General features: G+C 45.5%; 1 protein-coding gene across 1 annotated transcript in view; it reads left to right on the top strand.

The window, feature by feature from the left end:
- The first annotated feature begins 1,542 nt into the window (after positions 1-1,542).
- The window catches only part of phldb2b (pleckstrin homology-like domain, family B, member 2b), a 49,115-nt gene continuing 36,918 nt past the window's right edge, over positions 1,543-13,739 (top strand). Inside the window, exon 1 of the mRNA XM_038972674.1 lies at positions 1,543-1,831. Coding sequence (XP_038828602.1) covers positions 1,799-1,831 — 33 coding nt within the window. The 5' untranslated portion in view covers positions 1,543-1,798. The remainder of the gene's footprint in view (positions 1,832-13,739) is intronic.

Raw genomic sequence — 13,739 nt, 5'->3', positions numbered from 1 at the left:
ACTACCTGCCCTCCAGGACACCTACACCACCCGATGTCACAGGAAGGCCATAAAGATCATCAAGGACAACAACCACCCGAGCCACTGCCTGTTCACCCCGCTATCATCCAGAAGGCGAGGTCAGTACAGGTGCATCAAAGCAGGGACCGAGAGACTGAAAAACAGCTTCTATCTCAAGGCCATCAGACTGTTAAACAGCCACCACTAACATTTAGTGGCCGCTGCCAATATACTGACTCAACTCCAGCCACTTTAATAATGGGAATTGATGGAAATTTATGTAAAAATGTATCACTAGCCACTTTAAACAATGCCACTTAATATAATGTTTACATACCCTACATTACTCATCTCATATGTATATACTGTACTCCATATCATCTACTGCATCTTGCCATCTTTATGTAATACATGTATCACTAGCCACTTTAAACTATGCCACTTTATGTTTGTATACCCTACATTACTCATCTCATATGTATATACTGTACTCTATACCATCTACTGCATCTTGCCTATGCCGTTCTGTACCATCACTCATTCATATATCTTTATGTACATATTCTTTATCCCTTTACACTTGTGTGTATAAGGTAGTAGTTGTGGAATTGTTAGGTTAGATTACTCGTTGGTTATTACTGCATTGTCGGAACTAGAAGCACAAGCAATTCGCTACACTCGCATTAACATCTGCTAACCATGTGTATGTGACAAATAAAATTTGATTTGATTTGATGTTGGTCACACTCGTATCTGCCCACTCATATGCTAGAATTGTCCCAACTGATCTCGCCTCCTCCCGCCTGCCATCCATCTCTGAGAACATGTATTTCCATTGTTAGAACGGTCACTCAAATATCTTGTCAATATAGTAGACAATCTTTGCGCCACACCACCGCGAGCCACCTGGGAAACTGGACGCGCGTGCGTAACTTGAGCGGGTCTTGTACAGACTATTGACTCACACACCAGAGATTCGCGTGCTGTCGGCGTGCTCCAGTGCCTAGCAGGGCAAATTCCGTTTCGCACCTGCGACCGGCAGGTATGCGATGAAACGATTAGCCTTTACCACCGCTCTCTTGAGGCATCCGTTACATAGAATATCAATTTTTTTATGTGAATGAGAATCATCATAGCTCTAACTGAGTTAGGATACATTAGGAACTATATTGTCATTATATTTTATTTCCCCCTGAAATAGGCAAGTCACCGTGCAAGGAAATACATTCCTGAAGTAATTAGGTTTGCTAAACGTTGTTGCAGTCAGGGCAGCTCTAAGGGAATTGATATAAATTAGATTAAAGGTACATGCGTAAAAGGGACTTTGGCTCCGATTTGTCTCAATCCGAAGAAGAGGTCACAATTTAGATATCTTTCTCAGAGGAGGAGATGAGAAGTTGGAAGAGGTCAAGCAGAGGTGTCTGTTAACACCTACACATTATGACTGTAAATTTGAGCACGCGCGCACACACACGCGCACGCACGCGCACACACACTGTCCAGTCCCTGTTCTTCCCAGGTCCCATTCCAGCTGTTGTGCATTCCTGTGCGCTACATCGCCAGCCTCTCAGTGTGTATGTGTATGTATGTATATTTTGTTTGTGGGTGAGGACGGCGCATCAAGTCTCTCCTGAAGAACCACGAGTGCCGTTGAACTTCTCGGTTCAGCGGTGGAATGCGCCGGTGATGCGTCCTGGACAAGGTTTCAGAGGAAAGTGACAGCAGCAGAACCGCTTGGATTTTTTATTAAAGAGAAAGTTTGGGAATTTTTGTGTTTGTGTTGGAATCTTCTCTCGTCATGACCGAGCTTCTCAGCCCCGTTTCATCAACGGTAAACCTTTATATTTTATTCGCTTTACGTTTATTTCGGTGTATTATTTACACGTGACACGGTCTATATGTTATTTATAGCCTACTACGTTTTCATAACATGTTATTCTGTTACATTAGCCTAAATGTTTTTTTTTTACCGGTAGGCTAGTCCTATACTACCGGTTCCGTTGTTCTTTTAGAGGTTAATTTCCCGAGGGAGCCATTTAGCAGCATAATGACAGATTATAGCTCAGTAATCCGTGTTTAATTGCAGATTTTGTTATTTTTGAACACACAAGGAACACTGTTGTTGGTTTTATATTGCTGTGCACCCTGCATGCCAATAGTGGCTATGGATTTGGACACAAGTCTTGCGCAGGCAAGCCTGTGCCTGCACCATGAATGTTGTGTCTGCAGACAGTATACAGAATATGATCACGTGAATGATCCAAGATCTGTATACTGTATGGTACACCACGCCCTCTCGGTTCCTAGGTATTCTGATAGTGTTGGTGACATGTGCATAAGATAAAGCTCCCTCTCTCAACAGGTAACTGGGTCAGTCTACATGGGAAGGTGGAGTTTAATGTAACATGAACCTGGTCCACGACATACAGCATTTACAATCCTCCTTAGAACCCTATAACCCCAGTGTGTATCAGACCATACCCCCTGACCCTATAACCTTTGACCCAGCCTTATCTTTTCAAGCCAGAGTGAATGTAGAATTTGACCTGAGCTTCACGAGCTACACACCCTAGCCATGTTCTCATAGTAGCATGAAGGTGAGACGGGCAGACAGGCCAGTGGCACATTGTCCATGTGATGAGATGACCAATCACAACAGTGGATGGAGGGAAGAGGAGCCTACTTTAGCGGTTTGTCTCTACACACACTGTGGAGAAAGTGTTGCAATGTTTCCTGAAATAGTTAGTATTTCCAGATTTTTCTCAGATTGAAGGTAAAGACTGGGTTTTTCTAGTTTGAGACAAACAGTTGTTTACTTGGTGGTGCAGAAGATAGACCCCGAAAGTGTTAGGTGGGTCTCAGCAGAGTACCGTTTAGGAACCACAGGCATAGCCAGGTGGGGAGATACTATTGTAGAGTGGTATCTCACTCTAGTCTGTTTCTACTTAGAACCAGAGGTGAGTTTCAGAGTCTGGTCAGATATGAGGGAATAGATCCTTGTGAGAAATGAATGCAGACTACCTCTTACTACCCTATTTCTCATCCAAACAACCACCATCCCTGTTCATGCTTTATAAGCTTTCTTGCTTTCTCTCTGTTTGAGGGACTATCTGTTGGTGTGTCTGTTTTTCCTCTCTCCTGATGACTCTCCCTTTTGTGCTCCTCCTCTCCCAAAGGTCTCTCCCTAATCTCCACCCTGCAATCTCGCTCCATTCCTCCTCACATTTCTCTCTCCTTCTTTCATCTCCCACTCTTTCCCTCCTCTAATGTCTGGTCTATCCCAGAGTGACTTGGCATCTAAACCGTATAGGTCAGCTGACTCAGAACTAATTTAGCATCTGTCTGATATCCATCCTTCTGCAAGTCAAAGCACTAGCTGATCCACCGCATATAGTATATAGGTAATCTTGAGTTTCCTAATGCATACCTTCATATTAAATATCAGATTAGCTTCAGTGACTTTCAGCTGTACCAACATTAGTCATCCTGTCATATGTTGATTTGGATTCATAATTCATTTTTTATTTGTTTAAGGGTGATGCCAGCATTATCACAATGAAAACAAGAGCTTCCTGGTCTACATGTAGGTGTTTGAGGAGGGGTTCAGGCTAGGATTTCTAAAGCAACTCTTCAGCTCTGCTCCTACACTTATTAAAGCACACACACACGCGCACGCACGCACGCACGCACGCACGCACGCACGCACGCACGCACGCACGCACGCACGCACGCACGCACGCACGCACGCACGCACACACACACACACACACACACACACACACACACACACACACACACACACACACACACACACAGGTTAGAAAGGCCATGCGAAGGAGGAATCCAGAGACAGAGGGGGGTTTGTTTCTAAAGGTCACTCTCGCCCAAGTGTGTGTGTGTGTGTGACTCTCTAAAGCGTGTGTAGGTTTCTCTCTCCAGAGTTGGAGACAGCTTTCTCCTCTCCCGGGTACTTAACTGATCAACTTAAGCCATTGATTAGCCAGAGAGTGATTAGAGTGAAACAGGGAGGGAGGGAGGGATGGGTTGCCACACTCGACCCTCATGTATAAGTGTTTCTGTATGTGTGTGTGTGTGTGTGTGTGTGTGTGTGTGTGTGTGTGTGTGTGTGTGTGTGTGTGTGTGTGTGTGTGTGTGTGTGTGTGTGTGTGTCACCCACAGGGGACTAGGCAGAAGCAGGGACACAATAAGAGCTTTGTCAGCGTAAGGAGACCTCACATGGAATGTAGGGAGGGACCGAACAGAGAAAGAAAGACAGAAGAGAGAGGGGAAGAGAGAGATATTAAATTAGTGAACTTGCGTACAGTTTCCCTTTTTTTTTGTTACACCCCCACCCCCAAGGCACACACCACAGACCGTAAGGGAGTGAATGTTATTTATAATAAGGGTTACATGTAGAAAATCGGACCTCTCTGAAAAGAAAATGGATGGCCCTCCCTTCAGCAAAATATATTTTACCTAAACCCTCACTGAACACATAACAAAAAACAAGTGACCCTCCCCTGTACCCAAAATTATAATGAAAACATAAGGTGGACAGGAGAGAACATGTCTACCCTTTACCCCCACTTATTGAACAGACCAGAGCCTTAGATATGCAGTTTTAGAAACTATGCTTTGTCCTGAAAGCATTACATGTCAACGCAGGAATTTTGATGGTGCACAGGGCTGCGGGCCAGAAGGTTGTGGGTTCACAGACCACCGTGGACGAGAGTAGGAATGGAAAGATCTCCTTTATAGCAAAAGCAAAAGCATTGCATGAATCTCTCATCGTATTTGCAGGTCATAAAACAATACTTTTATAACCATTTCATGCAATTCTACGTAATTTTACATATTATCAAAATATGTTTTAATACCACACAAATTACCAACATTTCAGGTTAAGAATGGACAGAGAGAAAGGCCTCTGTGTTCACCTTATCATATTTCTCCAATGCCAAATCAGTGTGTCTTGTTTGCAACTAAACTGTCCCTGTTTGCAAATAATTACATCTGAGACGTCATTAGGAATCTGAGCATGGTACTTTCAAAAGTTAGGCCTACCTTTCCACCCCAGACAGAGTAGGCCTACCTCTTTCCACCCCGCACAGAGTAGGCCTACCTTTCCACCCCGCACAGAGTAGTCCTACCTTTCCACCCCAGACAGAGTAGGCCTACCTTTCCACCCCACACAGACTAGGCCTACCTTTCCACCCCAGACAGAGTAGGCCTACCTTTCCACCCCGCACAGAGTAGGCCTACCTTTCCACCCCACACAGACTAGGCCTACCTTTCCACCCCAGACAGAGTAGGCCTACCTTTCCACCCCACACAGAGTAGGCCTACCTTTCCACCCCACACAGAGTAGGCCTACCTTTCCACCCCACACAGAGTAGGCCTACCTTTCCATCCCACACAGAGTAGGCCTACCTTTCCACCCCACACAGAGTAGGCCTACCTTTCCACCCCACACAGAGTAGGCCTACCTTTCCATCCCACACAGAGTATACCTACCTTTCCACCCCACACAGAGTATACCTACTGAAGCATACAAACTGCTGGCTACTCTTCTTCCGTGGCTTAACCCAACGAGAGAAGGTCACTTCTATTGTACAGAAAGTGAATAGCTTAATCAATTGATAGGGACAGAATTTCATTACTTCCCAAGTAAGTACATGTTTGGTCTCCTTGGTTATAGAAGGTTGTAGCTCAGCCTCTGAATGTCAAAGAAACAGCTTGTTTCTAGCATAAAGCATCGCGGACCAAAGCGCTGTTATAGATCACTATATAATTGGATCCGTTTTATTTTCCTAAAAAATCTTAAGCTAACATGGGGTAAGCCTGTGCTTTTTCTAAAGTAAAAAGTAGGCCTCTTATACCCCCTCAATTTGAGTCTTGGTTTTAACTTAACAGCTCTTCACTGACACTGAGAAGGCTATTTAAAGAGTACATGGAGGGTGGAGGAATTGACCTAAAAATCTATGGATATAGCAGCCTATAGCCTAATTTCGTCTGTCAAACAGGTAGGCCTACTTCTTATTTCTTAAATAGGAAGCAATAGGCTCCAACACAAAGCCCTCGTTGTTAGTAAATTCAAATGAAAACGGTTTAAATTAATTAGGCTGCTTACTCAAATTTGCCTACTTTCAGCACCATGTCCATTGCCGATTGTGCCGCAGCTGCTGCTTCAAGTTTCAGCTCCACAATGTCATTTTCTCAAATCTGGTTTATTGTGAAGTGAATAATTCTGATAAATAAGCCTACATCATGGGAAAGAAACATTATTTTTAATAAAATAAATTATAGTAGTAGCAAGCTATCAAAGTTGACCTCTTCCTCCACATCTTCGTGCTCTCCTTCTCAAACTGAACAGAGCATAGGCTATAGGTTAGTCCAAGCGCAAGATAGTGCATTTTTTGGACTAGGCCTAATCAACAACAACAAAAATCGGAAGAAGCCTTTGATTCTCCTCCTGAACTGCCACTGTAGGCCTACACAGCACAGCCATTGGTTAGGCAGCACACAAACAAGTTTCTGATCAGCAAGAGCAGAGCAGGTCGGGGCTCAGTGTTGGAATATCCATTGTAGTGTGTAATTCAGTCTAGTTTTATTTACACCATCCCATCAACTATCTTAGAAATATAACTTTGCTCTGTGCTTCTTATGCTATGTGTGTGTTGAGCAGTTTAAACATGTCTACTGCCATTTCTACCTTAAGCAGTAGACCTCTGTTATGAAAACGTATAAATCTCTGGGTTAGAACTTAGAACCCCAAGACATGTTCTCTGACCTCCTTTAGGAGTGGCATGGACCGGGATCCGATGCCCATCACCAGAGATATGGAGCCTATAGACGTATAGGAATGTGACACACATCCACGGACGGACACACAGACACACACACAAACAAACAACCCAAGAATGTGGCTGCTGAGGGTAGTTCAGTATTCTGTATCCCGGGGCGACACACCTGAGTGCTCCGCTAAAGCTTAACGAGGCCAAACACCTGCACTGACTTGCCTGCTCACCTGGGTGTGTGTTGTTTGTGGGATGGGGGCTGTGTAGGAGTGGGAGGCATGAAGATGGATACGGCTGATCGTAAAGCAGCTCCTGTCATTATGAAGAGCACTTCTACTTCAACTGCTGTTGACCTCCATCTACATCTGCTCATCTCAAACACACATACATACCCCATTTATCAGTTGTCGATTATCCTTTGTGTGTGTGTGTGTGTGTGTGTGTGTGTGTGTGTGTGTGTGTGTGTGTGTGTGTGTGTGTGTGTGTGTGTGTGTGTGTGTGTGTGTGTGTGTGTGTAAGAGTGTGTGTGAGCGATTGCTGGGAATACACCCGCATTAAGGTAACACCCGTTTCCCTGAAGCGTGGAGTAGGATGTGTGTGTGAACATGATTGTGAACATGTGTGTGTGTGTGTGTGTGTGTGTGTGTGTGTGTGTGTGTGTGTGTGTGTGTGTGTGTGCGTGCGTGCGTGCGTGTGTGAGAGAATGTGTCTGTAGAGGGGCAATGGTGCTTTTGCGCTGTAAAGGAAGTGAGCTCAGACAGGAAGTGAGTTCTGAATTAGAGGAAGTGCACTGGAGCGGCTGGTGATTTGTGTTTCCTCTGGAGAGGAAAGGAGGAGAGGAGGATAGAGGAGAGGAGGAGAGAGACGAGAATAAAGGAAAGAAGAGTAGGGAGGAGGAGAGGAGAAGAGAGGACCATGGAGAGGCGAAAAGAGTAGAGGAACATGGAGGAGGGGAGAGGAGGTGAGAGGAGAGAATAGAAGAAAGAGGAGGAAAGAAGATGAGAGGAAAAAATAAGGAGGGGACAGAGGACGGCTGAGAAGAGACAAAGGAAAGGAGAGAGGGGATGGAGGGAAATGATAGGAGGATAAGGAGCAGGAGCTGGAGGAAGAGAGAGAGGGAGAGAAAGGAAGGAAGGAGGAGAGGAAGGAGGGGTGATTGAAGGGAATGAGGTGCGGTTGATGGGGTTTTAACAAGGCTCTAATCATCTCAGCTGTGCTGTTTCACTCGTCTGTGTGTGTGTGTGCATGTGGTAGGGGTAAACATACTTCGATCACTCGCCAAGGCCAACCCACCCAGAAACTTAACAAACATAGACACACCTCCCCATCATGTCATTCTGGTGCTCTTACTGTTTGTATACATATCTATATGACTATATTCTCTGTGTTTAATCACTCCCCTTGCCAACTGCTCTCCGTCCTCTCACACGCTTTCTAACGCTTTAAGGTCAATTCTTTATACATACTATACTTTTACACATACTCATACACCCACACTATCTAGATGTGGATTTATCGGCCTTCGCTTTAATTCTTGCACAGAGCTGTGAAATAAACCCCACTCCAATCAACAGTTGAAAATTCACAACCTCTGTCTCCTCTCATTCCATGGACTTTAGGGTGGAATTGTCATTACCACTGCCAAGAACTAAGGTCGTGGTCTTCGGTGGTGAACTTGGTCCCTCAGGGTGGTTTGACCAGAGACAACCACTCATGGTCACAGTCATGGTTGTAGAGTGCCACTGTGGTGTGTGTGTGTGTCTGTGTGTGTATGTGTGTCCCCCAATGTGGGCATGGGCATGCCAAACACTCCCATACACTCGTGGGAAAACGGCCGGCATGGAACATTCCAGCCCATTCCTCCCACTGGAGTGTGTGTGTGTGTGTCCTCCCAGCCTGTGCCCTGTTGAAGTGATTTCTTTCCCTCTGGAACACTTTCACACAGACATTCTCTCACATGTGGCAGCTGTGCGTGCAGGGAGAGGGGTTTCTGTGAGTGTGTGTGTGTGTTATTTTTTGTATTTTATGTATTTATAAAAAACAATTGTTTAGGGGGTATTTCAGCTTTAATAGTGCAGGTAGATTGTAGATTCCATCTATGTAATTTTCTGCGTAATTTCCAACCCCCATATACGTATATACACTGCTCAAAAAAATAAAGGGAACACTAAAATAACACATCCTAGATCTGAATGAATTAAATATTCTTATTAAATACTTTTTTCTTTACATAGTTGAATGTGCTGGCAACACAATCACACAAAAATGATCAATGGAAATCAAATTTATCAACCCATGGAGGTCTGGATTTGGAGTCACACTCAAAATTAAAGTGGAAAACCACACTACAGGCTGATCCAACTTTGATGTAATGTCCTTAAAACAAGTCAAAATGAGGCTCAGTAGTGTGTGTGGCCTCCACGTGCCTGTATGACCTCCCTACAACGCCTGGGCATGCTCCTGATGAGGTGGCGGATGGTCTCCTGAGGGATCTCCTCCCAGACCTGGACTAAAGCATCCGCCAACTCCTGGACAGTCTGTGGTGCAACGTGGCGTTGGTGGATGGAGCGAGACATGATGTCCCATTCAGGTTTGGGGAACGGGCGGGCCAGTCCATAGCATCAATGCCTTCCTCTTGCAGGAACTGCTGACACACTCCAGCCACATGAGGTCTAGCATTGTCTTGCATTAGGAGGAACCCAGGGCCAACCGCACCAGCATATGGTCTCACAAGGGGTCTGAGGATCTCATCTCGGTACCTAATGGCAGTCAGGCTACCTCTGGCGAGCACATGGAGGGCTGTGCGGCCCCCAACGAAATGCCACCCCACACCATGACTGACCCACCGCCAAACCGGTCATGCTGGAGGATGTTGCAGGCAGCAGAACGTTCTCCACGGCGTCTCCAGACTCTGTCACGTCTGTCACATGTGCTCAGTGTGAACCTGCTTTCATCTGTGAAGAGCACAGGGCGCCAGTGGCGAATTTGGCAATCTTGGTGTTCTCTGGCAAATGCCAAACGTCCTGCACGGTGTTGGGCTGTAAGCACAACCCCCACCTGTGGACGTCGGGCCCTCATACCACCCTCATGGAGTCTGTTTCTGACCGTTTGAGCAGACACATGCACATTTGTGGCCTGCTGGAGGTCATTTTGCAGGGCTCTGGCAGTGCTCCTCCTGCTCCTCCTTGCACAAAGGCGGAGGTAACGGTCCTGCTGCTGGGTTGTTGCCCTCCTACGGCCTCCTCCACGTCTCCTGATGTACTGGCCTGTCTCCTGGTAGCGCCTCCATGCTCTGGACACTACGCTGACAGACACAGCAAACCTTCTTGCCACAGCTCGCATTGATGTGCCATCCTGGATGAGCTGCACTACCTGAGCCACTTGTGTGGGTTGTAGACTCCGTCTCATGCTACCACTAGAGTGAAAGCACCGCCAGCATTCAAAAGTGACCAAAACATCAGCCAGGAAGCATAGGAACTGAGAAGTGGTCTGTGGTCACCACCTGCAGAACCACTCCTTTATTGGGGGTGTCTTGCTAATTGCCTATAATTTCCACCTGTTGTCTATTCCATTGCACAACAGCATTCCATGCACAACAGCATGTGAAATTTATTGTCAATCAGTGTTGCTTCCTAAGTGGACAGTTTGATTTCACAGAAGTGTGATTGACTTGGAGTTACATTGTGTTGTTTAAGTGTTCCCTTTATTTTTTTGAGCAGTGTATATATAAACTCAACAAAAAAAGAAACGTCCCTTTTTCAGGACCCTGTCTTTCAAAGATAATTTGTAAAAATCCAAATAACTTCCCATATCTTCATTGTAAAGGGTTTAAACACTGTTTCCCATGCTTGTTCAATGAAGCATAAACAATTAATGAACATGCACCTGTGGAACGGTCGTTAAGACACTAACAGCTTACAGACGGTAGGCAATTAAAAGGTCACAATTATGAAAACTCTACTGACTCTGAAAAACACCAAAAGAAAGATGCCCAGGGTCCCTGCTCATCTGCGTGAACGTGCCTTAGGCATGCTGCAAGGAGGCATGAGGACTGCAGATGTGGCCAGGGCAATAAATTGCAATATCTGTACTGTGAGATGCCTAAGACAGCGTTACAGGGAGACAGGACGGGCAGTGGCAGACCACGCGTAACAAGACCTGCACAGGATTGGTACATCCGAACATCACACCTGCGGGACAGGTACAGGATGGCAACAACAATAGCCCGAGTTACACCAGGAACGAACAATCCCTCCATTAGTGCTCAGACTGTCCGCAATAGGCTGAGAGAGGCTGGACTGAGGGCTTGTAGGCCTGTTGTCAGGCAGGTCCTCAACAACGTCACCTATGGGCACAAACCCACCGTCGCTGGACCAGACAGGACTGGGAAAAAATGCTCTTCACTGACGAGTCGCGGTTATGTCTCACCAGGGGTGATGGTCGGATTCGCATTTATCATTGAAGGAATGAGCGTTACACCGAGGCCTGTACTCTGGAGCGGGATCGATTTGGAGGTGGAGGGTCCATCATGGTCTGGGGCTGTGTGTCACAGCATCATCAGACTGAGCTTGTTGTCATTGCAGGCAATCTCAACGCTGTGCGTTACAGGGAAGACATCCTCCTCCCTCATGCGGTGCCCTTCCTGTAGGCTCATCCTGACATGACCCTCCAGAATGACAATGCCACCAGCCATACTGCTCGTTCTGTACGTGATTTCCTGCAAGACAGGAATGTCAGTGTTCTGCCATGGCCAGCGAAGAGCCCGGATCTTTTGAGCACGTCTGGGACCTGTTGGATCGGAGGGTGAGGGCTAGGGCCATTCCCCCCAGAAATGTCCGGAACTTGCAGGTGCCTTGGTGGAAGAGTGGGGTAACATCTCACAGCAAGAACTGGCAAATCTGGTGCAGTACACAAGGAGGAGATGCACTGCAGTACTTAATGCAGCTGGTGGCCACACCAGATACTGACTGTTACTTTTGATTTTGACCCCCCCTTTTTTCAGGGACACGTTATTGCATTTCTGTTAGTCACATGCCTGTGGAACTTGTTCAGTTTATGTCTCAGTTGTTGAATCTTGTTGTGTTCATACAAACATTTGCACATGTTAAGTTTGCTGAAAATAAACGCACTTGACAGTGAGAGGACGTTTCTTTTTTTGCTGAGTTTATATACACACAGTACAAGTCAAAAGATATACCTACTCATTCAAGGGCTTTTCTTTATTTTTACATTGCAGAATAATAGTGAAGACATCACAACTATGAAATAACAGACATGGAATCATATAGTAACATATAGTAAGTGTTAAACAAATGAAAATATATTTTTGATTTTCAATTCTTCAAAGTAGCCACCCTTTGCCTTGATGACAGCTTTGCACACATTTATCAGTTTTCAGGTATGACCCAGATGCAGACAGTGTCGAAGAAACAAAAGTTTATTTCTAATACAGGGGCAGGCAAACAACAGTTCAACGGCAGGCAGAGGTCAGTAATCCAGAGAGGGTGCAAAAGGTCCAGTATGCCAACAATCTTGAAGGAGTTTCCACATATGCTGAGCACTTGTTGGCTGCTTTTCCTTCACTCTACGGTCCAACTCATCCCAAACCATTTCAATTGGGTTGAGGTTGGGTGACTGTGGAGGCCAGGTCATCTGATGCAGCACTCCATCACTCTCCTTCTTGGTCAAAAAGCCCTTTCACAGCCTGAAGGTGTATTGTGTCATTGTCCTGTTGAAAAACAAATGATAGTCCCACTAAGCGCAAACCAGATGGGATGGCGTATCGCTGCAGAATGCTGTGGTAGCCATGCTGGTTAAGTGTGCCTTGAATTCTAAATAAATCACTGACAGTGTCACCAGCAAAGCACCCCCACACCATCACTCCTCCACGCTTCACGGTGGGAACCACACATGCTGAGATCACCTACTCTACCAAAAATCTTAAATTTGGACTCATCAGACCAAAGGTCAGATTTACACCGGTCTAATGTCCATTGCTCGTGTTTCTTGGCCCAAGCAAGTCTCTTCTTCTTATTGGTGTCCTTTAGTAGTGGCTTCTTTGCAGCAATTTTACCATGAAGGCCTGATTCACGCAGTCTCCTCTGAACAGTTGAGATGTGTCTGTTACATGCGAAGCATTTATTTGGGCTGCAATTTCTGAGGCTGGTAACTCTAATGAGCTTATCCTCTGCAGCAGAGGTAATTCTGGGTCTTCCTTTCCTATGGCGGTCCTCGTGAGAACCAGTTTCATCATAACGCTTGATGGTTTTTGCGACTGGACTTGAAGAAACTTTCAAAGTTCTTGAAATGTTTCAGATAGACTAACCTTCAGATCAAATCAAATTAAAGTTTATTTGACACGTGCGCCAAATAAAACAGTGAAATGCTTACTTACAGGCTCTAACCAATAGTGCAAAAAAAGGTATTAGGTGAACAATAGGTAAGTAAAGAGATAAAAACAAAAGTAAAAAGACAGTGAAAAACAGTAGCGAGGCTATATACAGTAGCGAGGCTATAAAAGTAGCGAGGCTACATACAGACACCGGTTAGTCAGGCTGATTGAGGTAGTATGTACATGTAGATATGGTTAAAGTGATTATGCATATGATGAACAGAGAGTAGCAATAGCGTAAAGAGGGGTTGGCGGGTGATGGGTGGCGGGACACAATGCAGATAGCCAATGTGCGGGAGCACTGGTTGGTCGGGCCAATTGAGGTAGTATGTACATATGTACATGAATGTATAGTTAAAGTGACTGTGCATATATGATAAACAGAGAGCAGCAGCAGCGTAAAAGAGGGGGTGGGGGGGGAACACAATGCAAATAGTCCGGGTAGCCATTTCATTATCAGTTAAAACTGTTGAGAAGCCTTTTTGTCCTAGACTTGGCACTCCGGTACCGCTTGCCATTCGGTAGTAGAGTGAACAGTCTATGACTGGGGT

The sequence above is a fragment of the Salvelinus namaycush genome, chromosome 33 (assembly GCF_016432855.1).
Source record: "Salvelinus namaycush isolate Seneca chromosome 33, SaNama_1.0, whole genome shotgun sequence".
Lineage (NCBI taxonomy): Eukaryota > Metazoa > Chordata > Actinopteri > Salmoniformes > Salmonidae > Salvelinus > Salvelinus namaycush.
The sequence above is the reverse complement of the archived record's forward strand: the minus strand, read 5'-3'. Positions and strand labels throughout refer to the sequence as shown.